The following is a 24,184-nucleotide window of genomic DNA, read 5'->3' on the forward strand; positions in this document are numbered from 1 at the left end:
GGGTGGGAGTGCAGGGGCACCCAGCGAGGGCAGAGGAGTCTGTGGGCACACAAACTGCTGCAAAAGGCACAGCGCTGCCTTGCTTCCCTCCAAGCCAGTCCCCATGAGAGGCCTTTGGAGAGGTGCCCCTGCTACAACCTCCCCCCATAGCCTGGGTTCAAGGGCATCTCCACGGTCAAGTCAGCAGTGACACGTCTCCCCACCCGGCAGGCACAGGGGTCCCCTCCTGGCTCTGCTTCCCGTGCCGTTGCTGCCTGAATTTCCACCCAGCCCCATCTGGATCTCGTTGGGCCACTGGCGCTGAGCGCTGGGGATGGGAGGTGCCAACACATGGAAGCCATTAGAGGGGCCGGGTTGAGGAGCAGGGAGGGGGCCACACGGAGAGTGAAAAGGGGCTGTGCAGAGGGTCTTGTCCCTGCTGTTGCATTGGTGAGGGCAAGAGAAATATCCCAGGCAGCTGCCTGCATCCTCTTCTGGCACTCAGCAAGGGCTGGCCCGGGTGAGGGTCTCTCTCAGCCCCTCCTGGTGCCTGGGGAGGGGGCTGACCTATTTGAGGACCTCCTGACAGGACCATCCCCATGTTGGCATCTCACTCAGTGCCACTCACCTCCCCCTGGCCCAGCACCATCTGCAACGGGGTCCCGCCTGGGGTGTGCCAATGCTACCCCCTTTATTGGCATCACTTCTCCATCCAGCCACAGTACAGGGGAGAGGGGCAGAGGGATGGGGTGGTGGTGGTGTGGGAGAGATCCTCTCTGCCTGAGGGTGGCTGGTGGGGGGTGACGGGTAGGGCTCAGCACCCCCTGCTCACTGACACCCAGCCCCCCATGGAGCCCACACGTGTGGTCCCCTCGACACTAGGCAGTGAAGTGGAGCTGGCTCAGCATCTATCCCCATGTGTTCAGCAGCGTGCAGCGGTGGGGCTGACCCATTGCCCTCAGTCCAGAGTGACTCTGGTTGACTCCGGGTGGGCACGGGCAGCCCGAAAAACTCCTGGGAGCAGGAGGAGCTTCTCTAAGCCTCTCTCCTTAAGGTCCATCCTGCACCCCCAGGTTGCTGAGGGCTCCAGCAATGTCCATGGCCGTGAGGTGACCTGGGAGGCGTGGGGGTCTTTGAGGGCCAGCAGTGGCATCAAGTCCCACGGGCGGGCGAGCGGGCGTGGGGAGCAGGGAGCAGCCAGGGCTCATTACAGGATCTGGGCCTCTGCCGAGAGAGAGGGCAGGGGGTTGGGGAGGGCACTGACCTGCCCCACTCCACTTCCCACACTCCCTCCCCTGCCTTGCCCCCATTACCCCCCCACCCTGAACCCCGACTCACTTGGCAGTGCCTTCAAGTGGGTGGCAGCAACCAAGAAGTTGTGGGGTTTGGTCTTGTCCTTGCCGTGCTTCCTCACTCGGAGCCTGGGGACAGAGCAGTGGTGGCTGAGGGCCCCAAGAAGGCTCCCTGGGCACTGCCCCAGGGATCCTGCCCTGCATCCCCATCCAGTTGTGTCCAGCTGTGTGCCCAGCTGAGCATGGCCACTCCAGAGGGTCAGCTCCAGGGCTACAGCAGCAGCTGGTCGCAGTGCTGGGATAGCAACAAGGCGAGACAGCATGGCATGGAGAGCCCTGCTGCAGCTGGATGAGAGGGAATGTGGGGATGCAGGCCTAGGGGGCACATGGGAGCACCCTGTGATGAGGGCTGGGGGGGCAGAGTGGGATGGGGCCAGCAATCATACAGAGCCCCTACCAGATGAGGATGGTGATGACGACAACAGCAGCCAGGACGAAGAAGGCGAAGATCCCAAGGGACACCAGGACAGCCATCTTCTCCAGGGGATCGCTATGGTCTGGGACAGAGAGACTGTCATGGCCAAGGGATGCCACAGCTCCCGGAACCTGGGGGGCCCTATTGCAAGCTCCTGGACACCCCAGCACCCCCAGCCACACGCAGGCATGGGGCAAGAGGCTCTTCCTGTTACTCTCAGCCACGTGTGTGGTGCCCAGGCAGGCAGCTGCCTGTGGACAGTCCCCACTCCTGCCCACCATCCCCAGCTCTACTCACTGATGGGCTCAGGGTTGGGAGCCTGGGAGGGCTCTTCGGCCACGCTCTCCAGGCTGGTGTCTGTAGTGGTTTCTTCAATCACTGTAGTGGCCAGATCTGGAAGAGCAGAGATGATGGAAAACACCCAAAAGCACGAGAAGCATCTCAGGGATCCACAGAGAGGAGCGAAGAAGGGTGCTCTTGTGCCCCAGGGGTTCCACGAGCCCAAGGGTGCCTACAGGGTGCTCGGAGTGCTCTGGGAGCCCTGCTCTGCCCTGAGGCTGGCGGGCATCCCCAAGCAGCACCTTCCCGCAGCTTTGCCTCTCACCATGGATTTTGGACAGCGCACAGGACCAGCTTTTTGGATTAACTTCAAGAGACCCCAGGAGCCAGGAGACCTTAGGAGCGGGGACTTGCTCTGTGTATTATTTGGGGGGCTGGGTGTCATGGGGAGAGGGACAGCCCGGCACGCTGGAGGGGCTTTGTGGAGGGATGGCATAGCTCAGTAGAGTTGCTGGGGGCTGCAGCCTGTGCCCCTCTCACCTCTGACTGGCGTTGCCCGGGCCTCAGTGCTCCACTCGCTCCAGTTCCCTGCATCCAGAAAATCCTTGGCGCTGACTTGGACCACGTGCTCCAGCCCAGCGAAGGCATCCGTGATCACCTCGGAGAGGTTCACTGTCTCCACCTGTGCTGGGCAGAGGGGGGGCTGTGGGGCAGGCAGGCAGGGGCACTCCCTTTCGCTGCCCTCCCCAGCCCCCTGCACACCCCCTCCCACGCTGGCTGTGCCCTCCCTCGCCCACCGCTTACCACAGACCAGGAGCGGTGGATGATGGGCCGGTACTGGAGGCGAAACCTGAGCTGGAAGTGGGGTTCCTTGGGCCAGGAGGAGGGATACTTCCAGCTCACCAAGAGCCGCCGCGGGGCCAGGGGGATGGGCTCCACCACCAAACCCTCTGGAGGGTCTGGTTTAACTGTGTGGGAGAGGACAGGGAGCCCTCATCGCACCGCAGTGCCATGCAGAGGGCTGTTGGGCTCCCTGCTGCCACCCAGGGCTGGATGCCTGGGGATGGACCAGCACTGGCGTGGGTGGGTGGGGACTTACTGATTGCCTGCATGGTGACGTCGAGGAGGCGGAAGCTGGAGCCCAGGGGGTTCACTTCAGTGATGTTCAGGCGGTAGGAGCTCCAGAACTCTGACCCGTGGACGGTGCAGGTGCTGGGGCGGGATGGATCCTGCAGGCACGGCCCCATGTGCCCGTTCTTGTTCCTGCGGATGGGTGGTGACATGTTGCCCCTGCCTACCATGCAGGGTTTCCCAAGTCTGCCAGGGAGGTGCCACGGACGGAGGCCCCCATGCCAAAAGCCTGGTGGAGGAGGCTCAGCTGCCTGCACTTCTCCAGAGCCAAGCACGTCCCTCTGAGCATGACCAAAGGGGCCTCCAACCCAGCCCCACAGTTCCTCCTGGGAAGGTTTCTCCCTGGGAAAACCCTTTTCTCAGGCCTTCAGGCTTAGGCTCCCCCATGAGGACCCCCAGTCCTTGCTTTGGGGACCCTGCTGAGGACAGTGGCAGAGCCTTTGGGATGGGAGCCAGTCCCCAGGGAGCAGTATTGGGGAGGGAATCAGTCCTACCTCCGCTTCTCTTCACCTGTCAGTGATTTCTTCCTGTCACAGAAAGAGACAGAAAAGCAGATGCTAAGGATGAAGGGACAGCATAAAAGCCAACTCCACCATGAACCAGAGGAGGGACACAGGTCTCTAAACCATGCAGAGCAGTCCCCTGGTCCCACATTGACACACACAAGTAACACAGCATGGGGGAACGGAGCTAAACTGTGCCCAGGCCTGACGGCAAGCAGCCTGGCAGCAGGAGTTGGAGGTCCAGAATAAGCCAGCAGGGTGCCCAGGAGGGACTTCCCTGGAGAATCAACCTCCCCTGTCCAAAGTTTTACCACGCAGAAGCAACAAAGGTACAGGGACATGGATAAAAGCAGTTCCTCGGTAGCCAGCTTTGTCCCCCAAGCCCCTTGCTTTCCACCGGCTCCTCCCAACTGAGCCCCTGATGATCTACATGGCCCCCACCCTGACAATAACCCAGCCCCCTGCTCCTGCAGCCTTCAGCAGGGCTGTGCTTTATGAGCTCTAGCTGACTTCAAAGCCCACTAATTTGGCTTGCCAGGATAATTAGAAGCAGCATTGCCGTTGGGGCTGCTTTCATCCTGGAGCATGCCGAATCACTCGGCAGCTTCCAGATGACCTGCTTTCTCTTTTATAGCCCCTCTGGAGCTGGCAGAGCTGTTGGCAGGGAGGGAGCTTGCCTGTGCTGGTCTTCAAAAGCTGCTGAGGGGCCTCCCTTGGAGCAAGCAAATGTTTGTTGCTCTGCTCACCCCAAAACATGACTTGCCTGGTGCAAGCATGGTCTTTGGGGCAGGAGGCAAACTCAAGGTGCAGGTTGAATGGTCATCAGGATTTGGTGGTTATCCTTGGTCAGGGCCCAGTGCTCACTCCCTGAACCCCCCAGCCCGTGCCCTGCAGGGATACAGCACCTGTAGGTGGTGATGTATCTGGTAGGGAGAAAAGTCTCTATGCTGGAGGTCCAGGAGCAGGAGAAGTTCTCATAGTCGGATGCTCTGCAGGACACAAAGGGGACTCCGGGCAGGTCTGGGGTGCGGGGTAAGTGATAGTCAGCAAGGAATTCCCAGTCCCACAGCCCATCCAGCATGCAGAGATCCTTGTGTCACTACAAAGCGCCTCTTGGCGCACCCCCGGCCCAAACCAGTGGGGCTGCACACCCCCTGGTACCCCATCCCGCAACATGCTACTCACGCCCCAGCCGCAGGGACACGGTGTGCAGGAGGCCACCATCCTCGCCGTGGCAGCTGTAAGTTCCTGCACTGGCCAAGCTGGCCTGTGGCAGCACCAGGGCTCCCTGACGGACCGCTGAGCCCTCTGGCAGTGACCCAGCACCCGCTCGTCTCCATTGCACTGGTGAGCTGGGGAGGAGGTGATGGGTGTTAGAGGGAAGGGATGACCAGGTCTCCCCAAGCCCACCCTGTAAACCATCCCATCGCGTAAATCCCCCCATGTGCACAGAAAAGACCTACCCAGCGCAGGCACCGGTGCATGGCAGGGTCACATCTGTCCCCACTTGTCCGTACTGCACACCTGGAGGGACAAACAACACATCCACAGACGGGTGTTAGCACCCCATGCCACTCCACGCCTGGGGCTGTACACCCCTGACAAGCTGAGTGCTGGCTGTTGCGGGGGGAGTCTTGCTCCATGCAGGTGCCATCATGGGCGACTGGGAAGGACTGGGACACAAGAAGCTGTGCAGGGATTTTTTTGGGGGGTGTGTGGGGCTCACCTTCCTCTCCCCAGCCCTCAGGGATGGTGAAGGAGGCTGACGCCAGGGCTGCTGCAAGGAAAACCATCACCCTGCCCAGGCGTGGGATGGGACTGTGCATCTAGAGGAGGCAGAATAGACAAGGGAGAAGGTGTTACCCCTGCAAGGGGGCATCCAGCAACATCCACAACCCAGAGCATCACTGCAAGACCACACACGGGGCATCTCCCTCTCATTTTGTGCCATCCTGCTGGGGACAGCATGGGGACTGTTCCATTGAGACCTGAGCCCGGGCAGCTGGCAGGGTCCATGCCATGGTCACTGTGGATCCTTGGCTGCCCAGGAGTCCCTATGCCTGGAAGGGGGACTAGGAGCTCAGAGCTGCCTGGGTTGTCAGGATTTAAGGGCTCTTCACCCTGTCCTGTATCAGGAGCTCTGTCTGGCTCCCAGTCCAAGGGTGGTCTAGACACTTGTGCTGGTGCAGCCGGAGTGGAAAGGGACCAGACAGAAATTCAGGCTTGTGTTTACATGGCAGAAGTCAGCAGTTAGATCTGAACAGGCTCACACAGCCAGGGAGAGTGAGTCTGACAGTGAGGCTGGCTGGAGGTCCCATGTCATGGTTCATCCCAGGACCCACTGCAGGCCTGGTCTGTGTCCTTCCAGACCATTTGAGGCCCCAGGCAGAAAGGTCCTGAAATTCCTTCCTCCCACTCAGAGATGACCAGGGTGTCTCGGGCAAGAAGTGAGGGGGATGCTGAGCTGGGGATGCTGAGTCAGAGATATGCATCCGAGTCTCCGTGGGTTAACCCTGGTTACACACCAGGGTCTCTTCACCACAGCACAGACAGCATTACCACGTCTGTGCTAGCCAGCATCACCCTGCCCATTCCAGCCAGCATCGCCCTCAGGGGCCATCCACCTGTTCCCACTTGCACAGCTTTGCGCGTAACGGCCAGCATTGCTCTGTGCATCCCAGCCACCATCACCCTCCCTGTGCCAGCTGGCACCACCTCAGGGCATCCGTCCTGGCCAGCATCACGCCATCTGTATCAGCAGCAGCCTTATGCTGTCCCTATCAGCCACCCTGCCTGCCACTAGCCACAAATGTTTGAATCGTTTCTCCCTGGAAGACCCTCAGGAATGGCCAGGCCTGTTTGTTTACAACCATACTGCTGGGCTCTGCTCCCTCCTTCAGGTGAGCAGAGGCTGAGGGCATAGGCAGGCAGTGAGCTCCCTGCCAGACCCAAGCACAGGCTGCATCTCGTGGGTGTAAATCCGTTTTCCCCTGAGTCACCCAGCTCCAACAGCTGAGGGAATCCAGGGAGCAATGTTCCAGCCCTGCAAAGCCTCCCCAAAGCAGCTTCCAGTTCCTCTCCTGCTGGGAGGTACCCATGGCTGTGGACCAAACTGTGTGGTGAAAGACTACGAGAGCTACAAGGCGGTGTGCTGCAGTCCGGTGAGTGCAGGGGGAAGGCATGAGGCACCCCGCACCCACCCTGTCCTGAACATGCCAGGCAGCCTCCAACACAACACCCAAATGTAAATTATTTCATGAGGCTGTCATAAGCTTTTCCTACCAAACCACTCATAGATGCGTTCCCAAGAAACGTCAGTTAACAGGCCTGTGCCAAAACTATGCCGGTAACTAACTGGGAACATTCGGCCTGAAAGTAAAATATTCTGGTGATGGAAAAAGAAAAAAATAAAGGACTTAAAATACACTTAAAAGCAGCAACCAAAAATAACTCCAGAGACCACGTGGGCCAGAGTTAAGGGGACAGTGCTGGAGAGGGGTCAGGGAGAAGGGAGAGAGTGTTAGCGTGGAGAGAGAAACAGTTTTAAAATAAACCCGTTTATTCTCCCGACTGCCCTGGGGTTTTGTGCAAACACCGAGGAGGACGAAGGCAGAGCTGCTGCACCCACCACCCACCGTGCTGCTCTGGGCACGGGCATATGCTTTGGGTGCTGGCATGAGTTTGCCATGTCTCAGGGCTGCTGACTGGTTCAAGGCCACCTGGAAAAATGACCCTGCAGCCCCAGTACTGAAAGGCACAGATGAGGGAAGAGTTGTGGGCACGGCACGACTTGCATCCAGGCATAAGCCCTGTTTCATTAGCCTGGCTGTGGTCGGTATTGCCTGCTGACACAGAGGCACCTCAGACCCCTACATGGTGGCACAGAACATCTCTGCAGACCCCATCCCAGCTGGGTCCCAACCCCGGATCTCCATGGAAAGCCCTCGTTGCTCACCCTGAATCCCTCCCACCCTCAGTGTCTTCTGTCCCAGAGCCCACCTCTAGAGTGCTCCTAATCCTCACCCCAGCACCCATGAGCTTCCCGTGCATCAGATGGGCTGTTTCGGGCAGCTGCCCACCCCTGCCAGTGCAGCATGGACAAAGGCAGCACCGAGTATCCCCCCTACACACACATTGGCTTAGTAAATGAGCATTGCCAAAACCCAGCCACAACCGAGCACCACCACAGAGAGAAGAAACAGGGCAAGCCCTTCCTCGCCTGCCCAAAGGCCACAAACAAAAGGGGAAGGAGCCGCAGAGCAGGGGAAGACCCGGAGCCCTGTCCCGCCCGGAGTGCAGCGGCGTGGCAGGGGGCCAGCAGCTCTGGGCCAGGCAGAACTGCGAAACAGCCTGCCCAGAAACGAGACACTTACTTTCTGCAACCAAATGCCCTCCCTGAAAGGGAAAACAGGCGTGCAAATGGAAGCACACACACGTGTGTTGCCAGACCACCTCCCTCGGCGTCTCTGCTCCCCCATGGGTGGGCACACAGGTGGAGAAAGCATCCATCCGTGCTTGCCCTGACCGTGACACATCCCAGGGACAGGGAGTCCCGGCACAGCAGTCCTGGAGTTGAGCCAGGACAGAGGGAACAATGGGAGCTTTTCTTCCTCCCCACACGCTAATCCTGGCCCGAGAGGCGTCTGCCACCCACCCTGGGCTGTGTGACGTCCCATGGCCATGGCCAGGGCAGAGGCACTCAGTCTGGCCCCAGCACGGAGGGCCCCAGACCATAGTCCCTCGACATGGGATGCTCTCATCCCCAGAACAGCCAGGGTGACCAAGCTGCACATGGCACCTATGCATATGAGCCAAAAACACAAGGTGCCACTCTCCATCCTGTACTGACCCTGCTGTCTGCCACTGGGCACCACTTGAGCTCATCTGAAAGTTTTAGGGGAGCTGTGGGGAGAAATCCTGCCATGAGCCCCCTTCTTGCATCCAAACTGAAGCACATTCCCCAAAACTGCAGCCATGTGCACCAGCACCGGTGCCCATGTAGGGTGTGACAATCCCCCTGGCAGAGCTGCTCCGTGCTATGGCCTGGTAAAGCCCAGTGCAGATCCCTGAGGAGGCCAACTTTCCATTGCACTCCGCACTTTCAAAGGCAGCAGGGTTTGGGTTGGGTTTTTGTTTGTTTGTTTGTTTTGCTTCATTTGAAGTCACTCTTCAAAGAGAACGAGCTGCACGCAGAGCCAGGGGTGGTAGTGGGGGCATACAAGCAGGTAATGTCATGTTGCAGGGGGTGGAGGTGACAACAGGGAGACACAGGATGCTCCCCATCAAGCACAGAACCCTGGGATGCCTCCTAACCTCTCCCCAGGGTGGTCTGGGGCAGCATTGCTGCAAAAGGGATGTGTCAAATAAACAACTCAAGAGCACTTGCCAGCTCTGCCTGCTGTGTGCTGGGCCCTGCCGGAGTCACCCACCTGCAAAAAGCCACTGCAACGGTTGATGTCTGATACTGGCCAGCTCTAGTGCTCTAGAGAGGGTATCATGCTGTACTCCTGCTCCTGAGCTGTGGGGGCACTCCTGGCCCTGCAGCCCAGGCTCTATGGGAAACGTCCCACAGCCAAGGGCAGTGGCATTTCAAAGCAGCAGGAATTCTCTTCTTGCTTTCGTGTGGGGTTGGGAGCACAGTGTATCACTCACTCCCTCTTCTCTTGGCAGCCCTGAAGAAGTACAGTGCTGTGCTCTGAGGAGATGCAGTGTGGCCCAAGTCTATCCCCACAGCCACTGATTTGCCCAGAAACCTTTCAGCAACCCACCCCTGCAGCATTGGTGACCTCCAGCACCTTCAAGGTCCCACTGCTGGGACAGTCTCCTGCAACTGGCCACGTTTGTCCCTTAAATGCCACTGGCACTCTCTCAGTGATGGATGCACAGAGAAAGGGCAGCAATGGGTGCTGGCAGGGAGGGAAGCATGTCTCCCACCACATACAGAGCCGTACACAGTCCCCAGGACCACTGACAGCACCCAGCAATTCCTTGCCCTCCTTGGTCACTGCTGAGGTGATGCTCCCTGATGGTAAGGAGAGAACTCTGCCTGCTGTTCTCAACCCCTCTGGTGCTGTGGGGAATCTCTAAAACGGTTGTTTTCCTCTGCATGGCTTCTGTGGGTGCTGAGCACCCGTGGGCCCTCACGTCTGATGGTGATGCACGGTGCCAGGCTGAGCTGAGCCAGCACACACACATACACAGCACAACTGCAGCCAGTGGAACCCCAGCCTACTGGAATTACCCCAGTTAAACCAGTAAAACCAGTTGGAGACTTTCCCAGTGAGGCCAGTGCACTCCAATAAACCCTGTGCACAGTCTGAACTAAACCCAGCGTAGTCCCAGTGTGGAGTTTCATTCAGGCCAGCCCCAACATGGAATTATACCCCACAAATACCAAGAGCAGGATTAAATCCTGCTCAGTCAAGGAGTGGGATTAAACCCAATTTAGCTCAGGAGTGGGATCAAATGCAGAACAGTCCAAACTCGGGGTTAAATCCAGTGTAGTCCAAATGAACGGATAAATCCAGCTCAACTTGGGGTTAAATCCATCTCAGACAAAATGTGACATTAAATCGAGCACAGCTTAAAGATGGAGCCCACATCTGGGGCTAAACTCAGCACAGCTCACAAGCGGAGTTAACCCCAGTTCAGTCCAAACATGGGGTTAAACTCCAGGTCAGCCCAAACACAGGGTTAACCCCAGCACAGTCCAAATGTGTGGCTAAATCAAACACAGTCCAGGAGTGGGGTGAAACCCAGCGTTGCCCAGGGAAGGAGTTCATCTCCACGGCTGGCTACAATGCACAACCTCCATCCAACCCAGACCAACCGCCACACGACATCCCCTGACCATGCCTGGCTTCCCACAGCCCCACCGGTGTCCAAAGTCAAGCCCCAAACCCTCCTCCACACCCCCAGGGTCACCTCTCTGCTCCGTGGGCTGTCAGATGCAATCGGGACCGGTGCTGGGGGGCCGGGGGGCCACCACACACCTAGGCATGCCGGCGGCTTTGTGGAGGGTCAGGCTCTGCTCTTACCCCGGCTGGGAAACTCCCACCCCAACGCCCCGATTTCCGCCCTCCCCTGCTCCATCCCACGGGAAGGAGAAGTCTCTGGCTCCCGGTTGTAACCGGAGGCACCGGCAAGGGCCAAAACAGCGAGCGCTCTGTTAGCAGCCAGCAGCCCCGACGCCACGCCAGCTGGCAGCGCTGAGCTCGGAGCGGGGAGAGAAGGGTCCCCCCTCTCTGTCCCCATCCCCACCCTCCCCACTCCGAGCCACACGCCGGAGAAATTCCTAAAAATAATCTCCCGGCTGTAAAGAAACCCACCGGTGCTGGAACTGTAGCGACAGTGGGTTTCTCTACAGCTGGGGGAATAATTTTAGGCTGTAGGGATGGGCTCGTGGCGGGGGCTGCTCCTCGCCATCCTCGGCACGGGCTGCGGGACGGGCACAGCGCCAGATCTGGGGACACGGGTGGGACCCGCTGGCAGGGAGCTGGGTTACCCTGTGATTAGAGCAGGGTGGGAAAGGCTTTTCCTGTCCCGGGAACGTTTTAGGATTTGGGATATTTTTCTGCTCCTGGACTCAGTCCTGCCTGGCAGAGGTTTGGGTGAATGTGCAGCTCCCGGTACGGCGGGGCAGCTGAGTATCAGCCTCACCCAGCACCTCACCCCTCTGGCAGAATCTGCATCCTCCAGAACAAACTCCCCCCATAAGCTGGATGCATTTGCATCCATATATATAGGGGACAGGCATATATATGTACACACGGCGACTGCCCCACGCAAACCCAGCTCCTCCAGATGCAAAGCTCCTCCAGATGCAAAGCTCCTCCTGATGAACTCAAGCCTGGAGTTGTGAACTCTGAGCAGGAGAGGGGCCCCACAGCATCCCTCTGCCTGCTGCTCCCTCCATCCCTCCCTGTGCTCCAAAGCTTGCTGGTGCCTGGGAGCAATCAGGCTCAGTTCCATCCCTGAGGCATGAAGGTGCCTGGGTCAGCCAAAACTCTGCAGGGTGGCAGGGCCAAGATAAATAGCTCACCCTATGCTCCCCCAGCTAGCAATTTGCTGTCACTCCTTTTGCAAAACAAAATCTCTTTAGGGCCAGAGAAGGATTTGAGGTGTCATTAAGGGCCACCTGGGCAGCCAAATAAAGCCAACATCAAAGTGTGGCTCGTTAACCCTTCACACTTCCACCAGCAGTGTCCCCAAGCTGGGGGAAGATGGCAATTGCAGGCTGCTGGCAAGGTGTGGTGTGAGGATGCTGGTGCCAGGCTCTGGTAGCCAGTGGGATAATCAGCAGGGCATGAGGCACATGACAGGGATGGAGGCTTGGAAAACACCTCGCTGCGTTAGCATCCATGCCCCCCTCCACATGACAGGTCAACCACATGGCAGGCCCCAAAGCAAAAAGGAGAGAAATGGCAAGAAGTGAGGAAAAGCTGGGGGAGAAGCCCACCACTGAGGCTGGGGGCTGCAGTGTAGGCCCTGGGGATGTGCCCTAAGACCTGAGCTGAAAAAACTAGAGAAACACCCTCCAGTTCCTCTTCTGATGGGGAAGAAAAAAGCCAAATTAGCTAACCCAGACAAGTTGTTCTGAAAGGTTAAGTACAGTCGTACCCAAGCAGGGGGAAAGCAGGGCAATGCAGTGAGCATGCTGACACATCTCCTTCCACGATGCTGGAGAGATGCCTCAGCCCTGCTTGGGGCCAGCTCTGTTTACAAGCTCCTATTGTCTCTTTTTTTTTCCTTTTGGGTTCCCCCCCACTGCCCCCGCCCCCAATATTATAGTTCAGAGTAAACAAAAGCAAGCAGCCTCTCACTACAAACATTTCAGCCATCCCAAACTTTCTCTGGAGGGGGGCTGCCTGTGGAATTTTCCTCGTCCAAAAGAATTTCGAAATGTTCCCGTTGCAGCCTTCTCTGACTGGAGGCCAAGGCAGCTCCAAAATTCTTTGCAAAACACTTGAGCTGCCCTCTGCACAGCCCTGTCTCTGTCCCGAGGCACCAAAGACCAGCAGCCACTCTGCCCCGAAGCTCCCCCACGCACAGGAAAACCCTCCAGCCTGGCACGCTTGCTGCAGGGGGACAGAGGTACATCCCAGTCTGTACAAACCCCCCAGCCCAGATCATCACTTGATGGGTCCTGATAAGGCCAGATCTTACATTTTATATTTTCAGCTGCTGCTGCAGTTATTATTGCCCTGAGGAGGCGATGCTGATGCAGTGCTTGGATGCACCAGGGTGTGGGAAAGAGCGCTTCCCTTTGCAGGGAGCATCTCTGCAGCACCAGCCAGAGATACATCCATCTCTGAGGATGGAGCAGGGGCACAGCAGGTCCCTGGGAGATGGCACACAGGAGAGAGGACAAGATGTCCTCCAGGCTGAGCCATGGTGCTGGGTGCCACTCAAGGGTGCTGCTCCTCCCTGTCCCACATCACACTGTCAGAACATGCACCCCAGTCACAGAAGAGAGACCCCAGTGCAGGCAAGCAGAGACCTGTTCCCATCGCCTCTCTTCTGCCCCCCATCAATAGCTCTCCTGGCTAGGCACAGATTTGGTGTGAAATCTACAGCACGAGGGTGTCTGGCGATGGGGGCTGTGGGGGTGGCCCCTGAAACAACCACAGGGAGAAAAGGCCAGACAAAAAGCCCCACAAGAAAGCCAGCAGTCATGGGAAGAAGCACCCGAAGCTCATCCCAGTGTGGATTTGGCTGTCAGTGCAAGCCATTGTGGTGGGCTGGCACGTTGACGTACCCTGCTTGCTTTCCCGAAAGGTCCCTGGATGGGTATCACTGGGTAGGTGGTCCCGCAGCCTTACACACACGCAGACACACTGGGAAGCCCCTACATCCTGTGTGTTGGGCACACACAGGGTCTGAGAGCTGCGACCCCCTTGGTGTGCCCATGCTGTCACCCCAGGAGAGGAAAACCTCTCTGGTCCCCACTGCACCCTCTCCTGTGCCACTGCTGCAGCACCGGCGCCAGGGCCAGATACCTCAGCTCCAGGCTGGATAAGGCTCTTGCTGTGGGACCACCGGGTGCCCCCGCTGCCTCTGCACCATCTCCCTGCACCACCTCGCTGGTCTCTCTTCCTCCTCCTTCTCCTCCTCCTCCTCCTCTGTGGAGGCTGCTCAGTGCCTTGGTGTGGAAGCAGTCCTACCTCCCTGCCTTCCTCAGCAGCCCCCTCCCCTATAAAGAGGCCAGGCAGTGGCTGTGAGGGGAGCAGAGCCCCCGATGCAGCAGATGGGGTCTGTAAGACGAGGCTCCCCCAGGTGTATTTGCCTTGGCCAGGGCTCAAACCCATTTAATTAGGGCTACAGAAAACATATATTAAAATTTTTTGAAAAAAAAATCCCCAAAAAACGAAGGGGGAAAAATAATCCTCTCCCCCGTGCTGGGGCCCAGCGTTTGGCTGGGGTTTCTCGGCAGGCCAAGCACAAGCGATACAGCCTCCACTGGCAGCAGCACGGGGAGGGAGGGGTGTTTGTGGATATTAAAATGCAGTCGTAAAGGAGAATAAAAGGGCAGCCTTGTTTAAGAACGAGTCTCTGAGGCTTTTCACGCTCCCGGCATGCTCAGCACCTGGCCGGCAGCAGCACAGGCAGCTCCCTCTTCCCACAGAACCCCCCCGGCCACCCCCAGCTCACCCAAGGACTGAGGTGCTGCCAGCAAGACCCCAATCCTCACAGGCCGAAGCCCAGCACCTTCCGGTGGGAACAAATTCGGGAGGTCCCCTCCCCCTCCCTCTCCTGCTTCTGCAGCCACCCGCACCAAGTTAAAATCACAGCTGGCACTCCTGGAGAACCCATCGCCCTTGCACAACCCCTCCTCCGCCCCCCGCAGCTCCCTGCCCGCTGCCCTGCCTCCGACACAGCTGCTTGGTGGCAGCCTCGTGGCAGCACCGATGGTGTTCCGCTGCCCAGCCTCTCCCTGCCACCCTCATCGAGGCAAAATGAGTTGGATGGTGTTTTGGATGAGGTTTAAAATTAACCGCAGGCAGCCAACACCCCCGGTGCTCACGCAGAGCAAGGGGCCACAGCAGGGTCCCACGTGTCTCCTTGGGGTCTACCCCCACCACTAAGGACCCACAAACCTCCGCAGAAGCCCCTTCCTCAAATCCATCCCTGAAGTGGGATGCTGCCTCCCTGCAGCCTCTCCTCTGCCTCTGTGCTCCCATGCCCAGCTCCAAAAAGTCACACCAGGAGGTGCCCCACCTCCTCAGCTGGAGATGCATGGCACGTGTCAGGCATCACTGCTGCCCTGTGCCCCCTCTCCAAGGCAGTGAGGAGGGAGATGGTGGGCTATGAACCCAGAAGATCCCCCATCCACCCATCCATCCCTCTGTCCTTCTGCCTTTACCCAGGCAGCATCCCAAAGGACAAGCTCACTGAGCCTCCCGTTCCCCAGCTCGTGGGGACCCTGGGCACACCCTGTCCCCAGCCACAGCCCAAATGACTAACGCCCCAGCAAGCGAGCCGGGTGCCGCTGGGGCGAGCAAGGCCCGACGGTTGGCCATGCTCCCTCCCCGCTGCGGTGAAATCACGTCTGGAGAAAGCATGAGGAGGCAGACGCTGGCCCCCCTTGCTCCTACCCCCGCTGCTTCCCAGCGAGGATGCTCACTCCTCGCCCGCTGGCCCGTTGCCCCTGCTCTGCAAACCCCACATCCCAACAGAGGGATGCTCTGGGCATGCAGCTGGTGACAGAACCGCACGTCTCATCTCCTCCTCCTTGCTCCGGACCCCGTAGCAGCACCCCAGCCGCAGAAACTGCTGCAGGATGTGGAAACGCAGCAGCAAAACTCCATAAAAATGCTCCCAGAGTGTGAGTAGGAACCTTCAATCTCCCTTTAACCTCTGTTATAGCCATGTGGCCTCCTCAGGGCCTAGGGGGTGATTGGGGATGAAAGGAAGACCACCGATGGCCCCCACGACAGAGCAAACTGGCTCATGGAAGGAATCAGTGGCTCTGGCAGGCTGGAAAAAAATCCCCTGGGCAGCACCAGAGGGGATGGTGAAGGACAGGCTGCCACCACTCGCCTCCGACCTGGCACGTGGCACGCGCCGGCTGCGACTCGGGTGACTAATGCGGCTCTTTAAATGCCTCTGCCGGCACGGGAGCGTGGCTCTGGGTTAGGGTTTAATTATCTGCCTTCCTCCACAGCCCGTGCTCTCCTCTTGCTGAACCGCTGTGGGGACCCCAGGGATGTCGTCCATCCCCTCCCTGGCCAGGGCTGCTGGCACTGAGCGAGCGGGGCCGCAGCGGGGAGTTGGCCGGGAGCACGCCGAGGCTGCAGCTGGGGGCTATAAAAAGCACGGCTGTGGTATGCAGAGAGGCACGGAGAGGGGAATAAAATAAAATCAGGTGGTGGATGAGCTGGGCGTTTGCTGCTGCACCAGAGCTGGCCCCGCCTTTCCTCCTCATCGTCCCTTCCCCGCTCCTTTCCTGGTGAGGCTGTGGCAGAGCAGAGGGCTGAGATTTGGCAAAGGATGGTGGATGCAGCACTGGGTTGGCAGAAGAAGGAGGGGGTCAGGGCTGGGGGAAGGATGGCTGGCTGTGACATGTGGGCTCCTGCCTGGGATAGAGGCATTGCAGACATCCCTCGCCCAGCCTGGAGACGCCGGACCCAGGCACCCAGCCTCCTGGCAGCTTGCACTGAAGGATTAACCATGCACTGATGCACGCCAGAGCTGTCTTTGACAGGAGGGAGGCTGGCACACCAACAGTGAGAGTGGGAGCTGGAACACCAACAACGAGAGTGGAAGATGGAACATCGACAGTGAGAGTGGGTGCCCCACCGTCTCCCAGCCCCCCCCAGAAACCCCATCCTGATGGGGACCTCATCCAGAGGGGACAGTGACAGCAGATGCCAGGGATAGACACGGCTGTCCTTGGGCTGGCAGGAGCTCACTGCTCAGGGACACGCCATGCTTGCACAACCTTGAACAGGGGAAGGTCAGATTAATTTTAAACCTGAATAAACAAGAAGAGAAGTCAGTGCCAGAGCTCGCCCTTCCCAGCAGGGATGCCCAGCAGAGGGGCACAGCATCCATGGCATAGTTGTGCTCTGCCCCAGGGCTCACACCACCCTAGGAAAAACAGGATGGAACCAAATCCCATGCCCGCGGGTCTCCTTTTCCTGCAAGGAGCTCCCAGCTGAGTCAGGGATTTTGCAAAATCCTTGCAGCTTCCACGGGGGAACACCTGCCCTGGGATCCTCATCCCACCAGGAACAGCCCTGGTGCTCGCCTGTCCCCCATCCACAGGGCACAACCAGGATCCTGTGAAACAAACAGGAGGAACAACAACAAAAAAAAGATTTAAAAAAAAAGTTGTTTGTGGGTCAGGAGGGAAAAAAAAAAAGGTTTGTGTTTTTCATGCCAAAAGGAAAATGAAAACCAAAACATTTTGTTCTAAATGATAGGCCTTGTTTGGTTTTCAGCGGTTTTACTTTTTTAAAATGGTTTGAGTTACATCAAGCTAAATTTGGCTTCCAAACATTACCTTGGGGCGGGGAACAAAATAAAATTAACAGAAAAAAGAAGGAATAAAAAAAAACAAAAATCAAAACATCTCATTTGGAAAATGTCAGAGTGAAACGCCACGGCTTCAACAGCCCTGGGTGAGCCGCAGCCGGGCACTGAACCCAGCCTCAGCTCACAACTGGGGACAGCCTCCCCCAGGCAGCCTTTTCGCACAGAAAATAAAGTGTCTGCTGTGCCGACTGACAGCCGGGAGGGCTCGTGCCCTCCCCCAGCTCCCACTGGGGATGTCCCCTTCGCCCGGGCCAGGCCCCAGGGCCTACCGAGGCACGGAGACCCTGCTGCAGCCCGCAGCCCTGAGCCTGAGCCGAATCTCAGCTGAGCCGCTCTCTGAAACTCCTCTTTAAATGTCTTTTCTATTAGGTCAGCATTCCTGTGTCGCCCGGGGAAGGTGGTTACGGCCGGCAGCCCGGCACACAGGCTCCTCGGTGCTGGCTGCTGGCGCTCTGTCAGCAAGCAGCCTGCCCACGCTATTAAATTACTGAGAAAAATGGATCGTTTCACCAAAAATTAGGTGCAGGAACCTCTCGCACGGTGGCAAGGCGAGCTGGTAATTGGAAATTCACAGAGCTGGCCGCAAATGCTGCCTCCGGCTCTGCTCCACCCTCCTATGGCTGCGGTAAGAGACTGTGGACGGAGTGGCATTCGCTGCCATCTCTGAAACTTTACTGCTGCTGGAGAAGCAGCAGCCACATTGCTGACAGCACTGCTTAGGTTCCCTGTGCCCTGTTCCCTGTGTGCCCCAGGAGGGCTAAACACTGCTTCAGGGTCGCTCTGCCCTTGGTAGATGGGGAAAACAAGTGAAAAAGAGGCTCTGAGGCACCTTGCCAGGCACTGGAGGAAGAAAATCCTACGTGCATGGTTGGACTTGCTCGCCCATTAACTCTGTGCTGGGGACATGGCACATCATCTGGGGCTGTGGGGAGGGGAGAACGCAGCAGAAAGGCACCCAGCTTGCTTTTGGCCACTGGGATGCAAGGACTGTGGGCACAGTCCTCTCTCTAGAGGGGAAACGGGGCCAGCAGTGGGATCAGGATGGCCAGGGAAAAAGGATGCTTCTCCAGGTGCAGCCATGCTTCAGCCATAAAGCTGCAAAACTCAAAGCTGGAGCAGCCTCGGGGGAGGTATGAAACAGCCCTCTGGGAGCCTCACAGGAGCTAAAAAAAATCAAAAGCAGATGAAGCACTGCGGAACCTCCTGGGGCTGTGTGTTGGCCCTTGCAAGACAAGGATGGAGCAATAGCTGGTTGGGTCCACCAGCTCCTCCTAAGCCTCCAGGCCTCAGGCAAAACTCATGGAAAGCAAAGGAAAGGCTCCTGCAGACCCACCCCCAGGGGCTGGGGGCTGGCCCTGTCCCTGCAAGAAAGTCTGGGGAGATGCCAGCTGGCCCGGGCACTCTGCGTGACAGTGGCTTTCGCAAAGCCAAGCCGGGCCACGGCGGCCGAGCCGTCCCTGGGGACCCTTGCAGGGCTGTTGCAGCACAGCTGTCGGGAGCTCTGTCGCAACAGCAGCACGGTGCTGGGCTGGCACACAGTGAAGACCCTGCACGATGGCACTTTTTGGTTTATCCTAGCTGCTTTTTCAGGAAGGCGAGAGCCGAGTCGCACCTTTCATGGCGTTATTGAATTCAACAGGCGCCAATGCCCGTGCCGACCGTCATCAAAGAGGGGCTGGCGAGGTCCCTGGCTCCAGCTGAGGCTATCGGTCTGGTCCGGATGAGGCATGGAGGGTTTTCGGTCCCAAAGGAAAGGGCTGGTGAAAGCACAGGAAGGTGAAGGAAACAGCTGGACAGGCATGGCTGTACCAGCCCACAGGGACATGCTCCAGGGATGCTGTGCCAGCCCCACTGCCTCTCACACGCTCTGCTGCACAGATATCCACACCCCTTAAGGCTGCCAGTAAGATGGTAGGCAGCAGCACTGAGCCCTGTTCGGGGCTCCCCAAGGTGGGATGGAACTCAGAGGTAGTCCCTATCTGCTGAAGTCAGAAGACGTTCCCCAGGCTGCTACAGAGACGATGCTCTCCCAAAGCTGGCAGCTTCCCCCATTCCCTCTTTCTCCAGCATCAGCTTTTCAGCAAAGCTCTTCATCCCTTTTTTCACTTCAGGAGGTGAGGTAGACCAGATGATGGCCAAGTGACCTTTTTTCCACCATCAGGATCTCATTAGATGAAGGAGTCCTAAACTTTTCCACCTCTCCCTATAAGGCAATCTCTCCAAGTCCATAACCATTTTTATTAGGCTGTTTCTATTTTGGCTGCTTCCATATCGAGAGGAGAGGACCAAAGAGGAGCAGCCTCTGGGAAACCTGCATTGATTTCCAGAATGCTGTCAGTATCCTTCCCTCTCCTGGTTGATGCAGGGTGTTACCTGCAGTCACTTGGCCATCGCCATCTGCATAGGCCAGCCTCGTGTCTGACAATGCTAGGTCATGAGGTCCCTCCAGCCTGCTTGTCCTCTCCCAATCCCTCTTCAGGAAACGTGTACAAGCAACACACCAACATGTGTGACCTTCTCCTGGGCAGACCCTTCCAAAATCCCTCATCAGCATGTTCAGCAAGGACTAAATCTCTGGAGGAAGCCCAAGCTCTGTTGGCCGCACATGAACACAGCACGTGATCCTGGTAGGACAGAGATATATCAGGTCTTGACTGACTTCTTGTCCCTCTTCTGCTGGACTTCCCCACCCAAAACACCTGAGATGGAGGAGACGTTGCCAAGGTTGTGGTTTTTATCCCCCCATGTCCCAGACTCATACGACTGGAGAGAAGGAAGAATCGTACCTTTCAGCCCAGCCCTCCGCCTGTACCAGGGAGCCCAGCACATGCTCCAGGAGCTGTGGGTGCTGTGACCATCCATAAGAGCCTGAAGCTCACCCTGTCCCACTCCTGTGTCAGGGTGACTCACAGACCTGGGAAGCAGCCAGACTGGAGAGATAATTCCTATTAACACACTGATCCCTGACACCGCAAACCTGCTTCTAATTTCCAGAGGAATTTTCCTTTTTCCATGGAAATGGTCCATGGGAATCTGGCTGTTAGAGTAGATGGCTCAACCACAATGATTGCAAAGCATCTGCACCCCTCCCCACCTTCACAGCCTGGATGGGAGAAGAAAACCATCACGGGGAGGTGCAGAGAGATTTGCTGGTAGGAACTCGTGTCATAAGGTCACTGCATCCCCAGACAGAGAGACTTGGTGATTTTCACACACGCGATGCTGTCGTAACCACAGGAACACTTAGAAAAACCAAAAGCTCTCTAAACATCCCAGCGAGTCACCCCAGACATCCCAGGGCTAATTCCTGATGCTGGCTTTGTATCAGCATCCCGCCAGCGAGGCCCCAGCTCATTGCCCGTGGGGAAGAGCTCCTGTCCCATTTGAGCTCTGTCCTTGGCTACATCTTTGGCAGAGGCAGAGCCACCCTCTCCCGTGCCTCAACAAGAGGGGGAACAAGCTGGGAGAGGTGCTGAACTTTTCTCAAGGGAGAAAAGCAGATCTGCAAGTCGGCACCTGCCCCCTCCTGCGGGGCGCATCTCGTGAGGGGTTTTCCTCCAGAGCCAAACCCACGGGAGGAGAGGAGGCAAGAGTCCTTTGGCTTGTTTAACCTAATGAGGAAGCTATAAATACAGCAGGGTAAACACCGGAGAGGGAGAAAAGGTCTTGAACTAAAAGCACAATGTTGGCACAAACCCACGGGGGAATAAGCTCTCCAGGAACGCATTTGGCAGGAAACAGGAGGGAGGTTGAGCCCTGCATGAGCAGGAAGAGTTTGAAGTTGCCTTTGAACAAAAGCAGAGGCAAAAGGGAGGGTGTGAACTGGGTGCTCAGATAGTTCATGGTAGGTGAGGATGCTGCACGCTGTCCCTGTCCAAGCAGAAAGGTTTCACCACTCAGGATGGTCCAGGTGAGCTGGGGGAGAAGGGCTGGGTGAGGCAGGGTGCCTGCAGGCAAGGGGATGCAGATGTGTGCCCACCTAGCGTGAGGGTTTCTGATAAACCCAGCAGCTACAGAAGGGAACCACCACCACTGCCACGATTCAGAGACTCGCTGCGCCGTGAGTCACTCATTCATCCCTCACAAACAGGGCCTGCACTCAGCCAAGCATCCTCCTCCCCCCACCAACAGGATGAGCTCTCTGGAATGGGGAAAAAGTGGCTTATCAGACATGCAATCAAGTCAAGTTTTCCCCTCTATGCGAGGTTCCTGTTCATGGAGCGGGAGGCAGGGCAAAACTGAGGCTGCTCTTCTCCCATCTTCCTGCAGGCAATCTCTGCCTTCAACTGCAACCCCCAGATAGCCTTCCCCACCACCCCACTGCACCCCATAATCCCTGTGCATCAACCACTGGTGACATCCAGCCCTGCACACAACCCCACTCAGCCTCTGTCCCCAACTTCAGTCCCACTTTGGCTGTCAAGGTCAGTTTGTAGCTCTGGAGATGAGACATGGTTCCTTTCACTCTCCAAAAAAAAAAAAAAAGGCCAGGGTGGTGGTATAGTGGGTGTATGGGTGCTGGGAGGACATTTTGTCCATGTCCCAACCCCATCCCTGCTCCAGAAGGGACCTCTGCCAGCTTGCAGCTGCCTATGAAGTTCATCTATCTGGGATGCCGTGAGCTCCATGCAGTCCTGTGTGTAACCACGCTGCGACCTGCCCTCTTATAAGCAAACACCCCACCTCCTCCTGCAAATGAGATAGCCAGATGTGGCTGCAGCCTGCAAGGAGCAGGCACCTCCCGGCATCCGAGGCATTCAACCAGCCCCCAGCAGCCTGGCACTAGCTATACCACCAGTGCCAGCCAGTCCAGCATCAGTTTGTGCATGGCAACATGTCCAAGAGTTAGTGCAGCCCTGTTTTTCTCCCCATGGAGCTCAGGCACAAGAAAAATGAGATTGCCAAGGCACCCTCAGGCCCTGTCACAGTGGGATCTCAGTTTGCTGACAGCAACGTTTCAGCCAGTCTCAGCACTGTGCACCCCTTTGATACCCTTCTCCATCTCAGAAAGGAAATGGGGTGGGGACCAGGGTGACACAGCCTGCAAGGGTGGCAGTAGGCACAGTCTGGGGCTGGGCACCCACAGGGGCTGGCAGAGGAGTTGTGACTGAGACAGCATCCTAGGGCATGAAGAAGGACAAGGCAGGCAGAAAGTCCTGGCAGTGCCTGCGCATGGGAAAGCGCCTCTTCCCGCGCCTCTCGTAATTGGGAGCAGCTTTTCCCTCCTTGGACCCCCCAGGAGAAGAGAAGGCCCTTCCCGCCCAATGCTTTGCCTGGTGTTGTTCCAGCCTTTCTCCAGAAAAATTTCCCCCGGAGATATTGGGGAGTCCAAATTCGCGGACTGGTTGGGGGAAGCGTCTTTGGAGGCTGGGAAAGGGTCTCAAACACCCAACCGGGATCTCCGTCCATTCCCCAAGCATCTCCAGGCAAGGCAGGCAGAGGCGTGCTGGGCAGGGAAGGGGGGAGCAACACCGGGTTCCCCCCGACCCAGGCAGTCTTGGGGAAGAGGGAGGATACACGTCCACTCCAGCTACTTTGCGAGAGAATACAGACACCCAGACACAACTTTCCCGGGGCAAGCCGCTTTCCTGCGCGGCGCCGGCAGCCCGCCCGCCCCTCACCGCGGCGTCGGGGCGGCGGCGAAGCCATTCCTCTGGGGTTAGGGCTAGGGCAGAGGGATGATTCCCTTACCTTCCTCCTGCCTGAGACCGCGGCTTATCTGTCCATGGCGGGTGCGGAGCCGGCGGCGGGGCCCGCAGCGGGAGCGGGGCCGGCGGCGGGGGGCCCGCACCGGGCTGGCTGGGGCCGGGAGCGCGGGCGGTGCGAAGCCGCCGCCGCCGCCGCCGCTCCATTGGAGCAGTGCGCTGCCAATCTGCCGCCGCCGCCCCGGGACGCTTCCTGTCCCACAGCCGCCCCCCGCACCCGGGACGGCTCCGCACCCGCGCCCCGCCGCCCCCCGCGCTGCACCGTCCTTCTCCCCGGGGTACGCGATCCTCACCGGGGTACGCGGTCCTTCCGTTCGGGATACACGATCCTACTCGGAGTGCACTGTCCTTCCTCCCGGGGTACCCGCTTCCCCCCCGGGGTGCGTGGTCCTTCCCCCTGGGATACACGATCCTCCTCGGGATGCACGGTCCTTCCCCCGCGGTACAGGGTCTCCCTGGGGTGCACAGTCCTTTGCCTCCTGATGCACAGTCCTTCCCCTCGGGGTACACTCTCCCCTCCTGCGTGAAGGGTCCTTCCTCTGGAGTACAAGCTCCAGCCGGGGTGCACCGTCTCGTTCCCTCCCTGTGCCCTGGGGCCCCACCGTCCCTCCCAGGGCGCTGGGCTCGGGATCTCCCGGTCTCACACTGGTGCATGGATGTCCTCGCAGTGGTGATGGCCCCTCTCTCCAGGGTGCATAGCCTTCCCTGGTGCCAGGCAGCACCTCTTGCTTTCGCCAGCCTTTCCTGCTCTTCAGCCAGCATCCTGGAGGAGTTGAGGGGGGCAAGCTCTGCCCGTGACTCAGTTTCCCTTGCCCAGGGAGAACCATTTTTTTTTTTCCTTTGGGCATTTATTTGATGGGGAGTGCAAAGGGTGAAATCTGGCCGCAGGTCTTGTGACTTTGAGGTGAAGAAAAGGCTCGTTCCTCCTCATGGCTTTTGGTGTGTGTTTGCGTGCCCCTTTTGCAGCTCCCCTCTGTCACACTACCTGCTTTCCCTTAGAAATGGATTTTGCAGTTTTATCACTGTGAAAGTTTTCATGAGGAAAGAAACTCCCTGAAAGCCTGCAAAGGGAGACCACCTAGTGAAGACCCACTGGGAACTTTTCCTTGCTGTGGTACCTGGGGCCAAGCATGGTCTGTAGTACCCCTTGGACATGCTGGGGCTGGTGCTACTGGAGCCCTGGGACAGACCCAGTGTGTTTGAATTTAAGGTGTCTGTGAGGAAATAAGTGCCACATGGCTCAAGTGTGCACAGCACCTAATTCAGTGCTCACTACAGCAATCC

At 58.0% G+C, this 24,184-nt stretch overlaps 1 protein-coding gene across 2 annotated transcripts; it reads right to left on the minus strand.

The window, feature by feature from the left end:
• Nucleotides 1–639: 639 nt before the first annotated feature.
• IL11RA (interleukin 11 receptor subunit alpha) lies at nucleotides 640–22,976 on the minus strand. 2 transcript variants are annotated; one of them, XM_062018189.1, is made up of 13 exons: nucleotides 22,887–22,976; nucleotides 5,386–5,485; nucleotides 5,123–5,183; nucleotides 4,845–5,011; nucleotides 4,565–4,679; nucleotides 3,651–3,683; nucleotides 3,125–3,288; nucleotides 2,830–2,993; nucleotides 2,566–2,707; nucleotides 2,044–2,139; nucleotides 1,729–1,828; nucleotides 1,318–1,400; nucleotides 640–1,203 (listed from the first exon to the last, which is right to left on the minus strand). In XM_062018189.1, the coding sequence occupies exons 2-13, from the start codon at nucleotides 5,483–5,485 to the stop codon at nucleotides 1,187–1,189; spliced, it is 1,242 nt and encodes a 413-aa protein (XP_061874173.1). In that variant the 5' UTR covers nucleotides 22,887–22,976; the 3' UTR covers nucleotides 640–1,186. The 2 variants fall into 2 exon arrangements, with proteins under 2 accessions (XP_061874173.1, XP_061874174.1); XM_062018190.1 differs by lacking the exon at nucleotides 22,887–22,976 and adding an exon at nucleotides 10,584–10,664.
• Nucleotides 22,977–24,184: the final 1,208 nt, after the last annotated feature.

Source organism: Colius striatus, chromosome Z, assembly GCF_028858725.1.
Source record: "Colius striatus isolate bColStr4 chromosome Z, bColStr4.1.hap1, whole genome shotgun sequence".
In the NCBI taxonomy this organism is placed as follows: domain Eukaryota; kingdom Metazoa; phylum Chordata; class Aves; order Coliiformes; family Coliidae; genus Colius; species Colius striatus.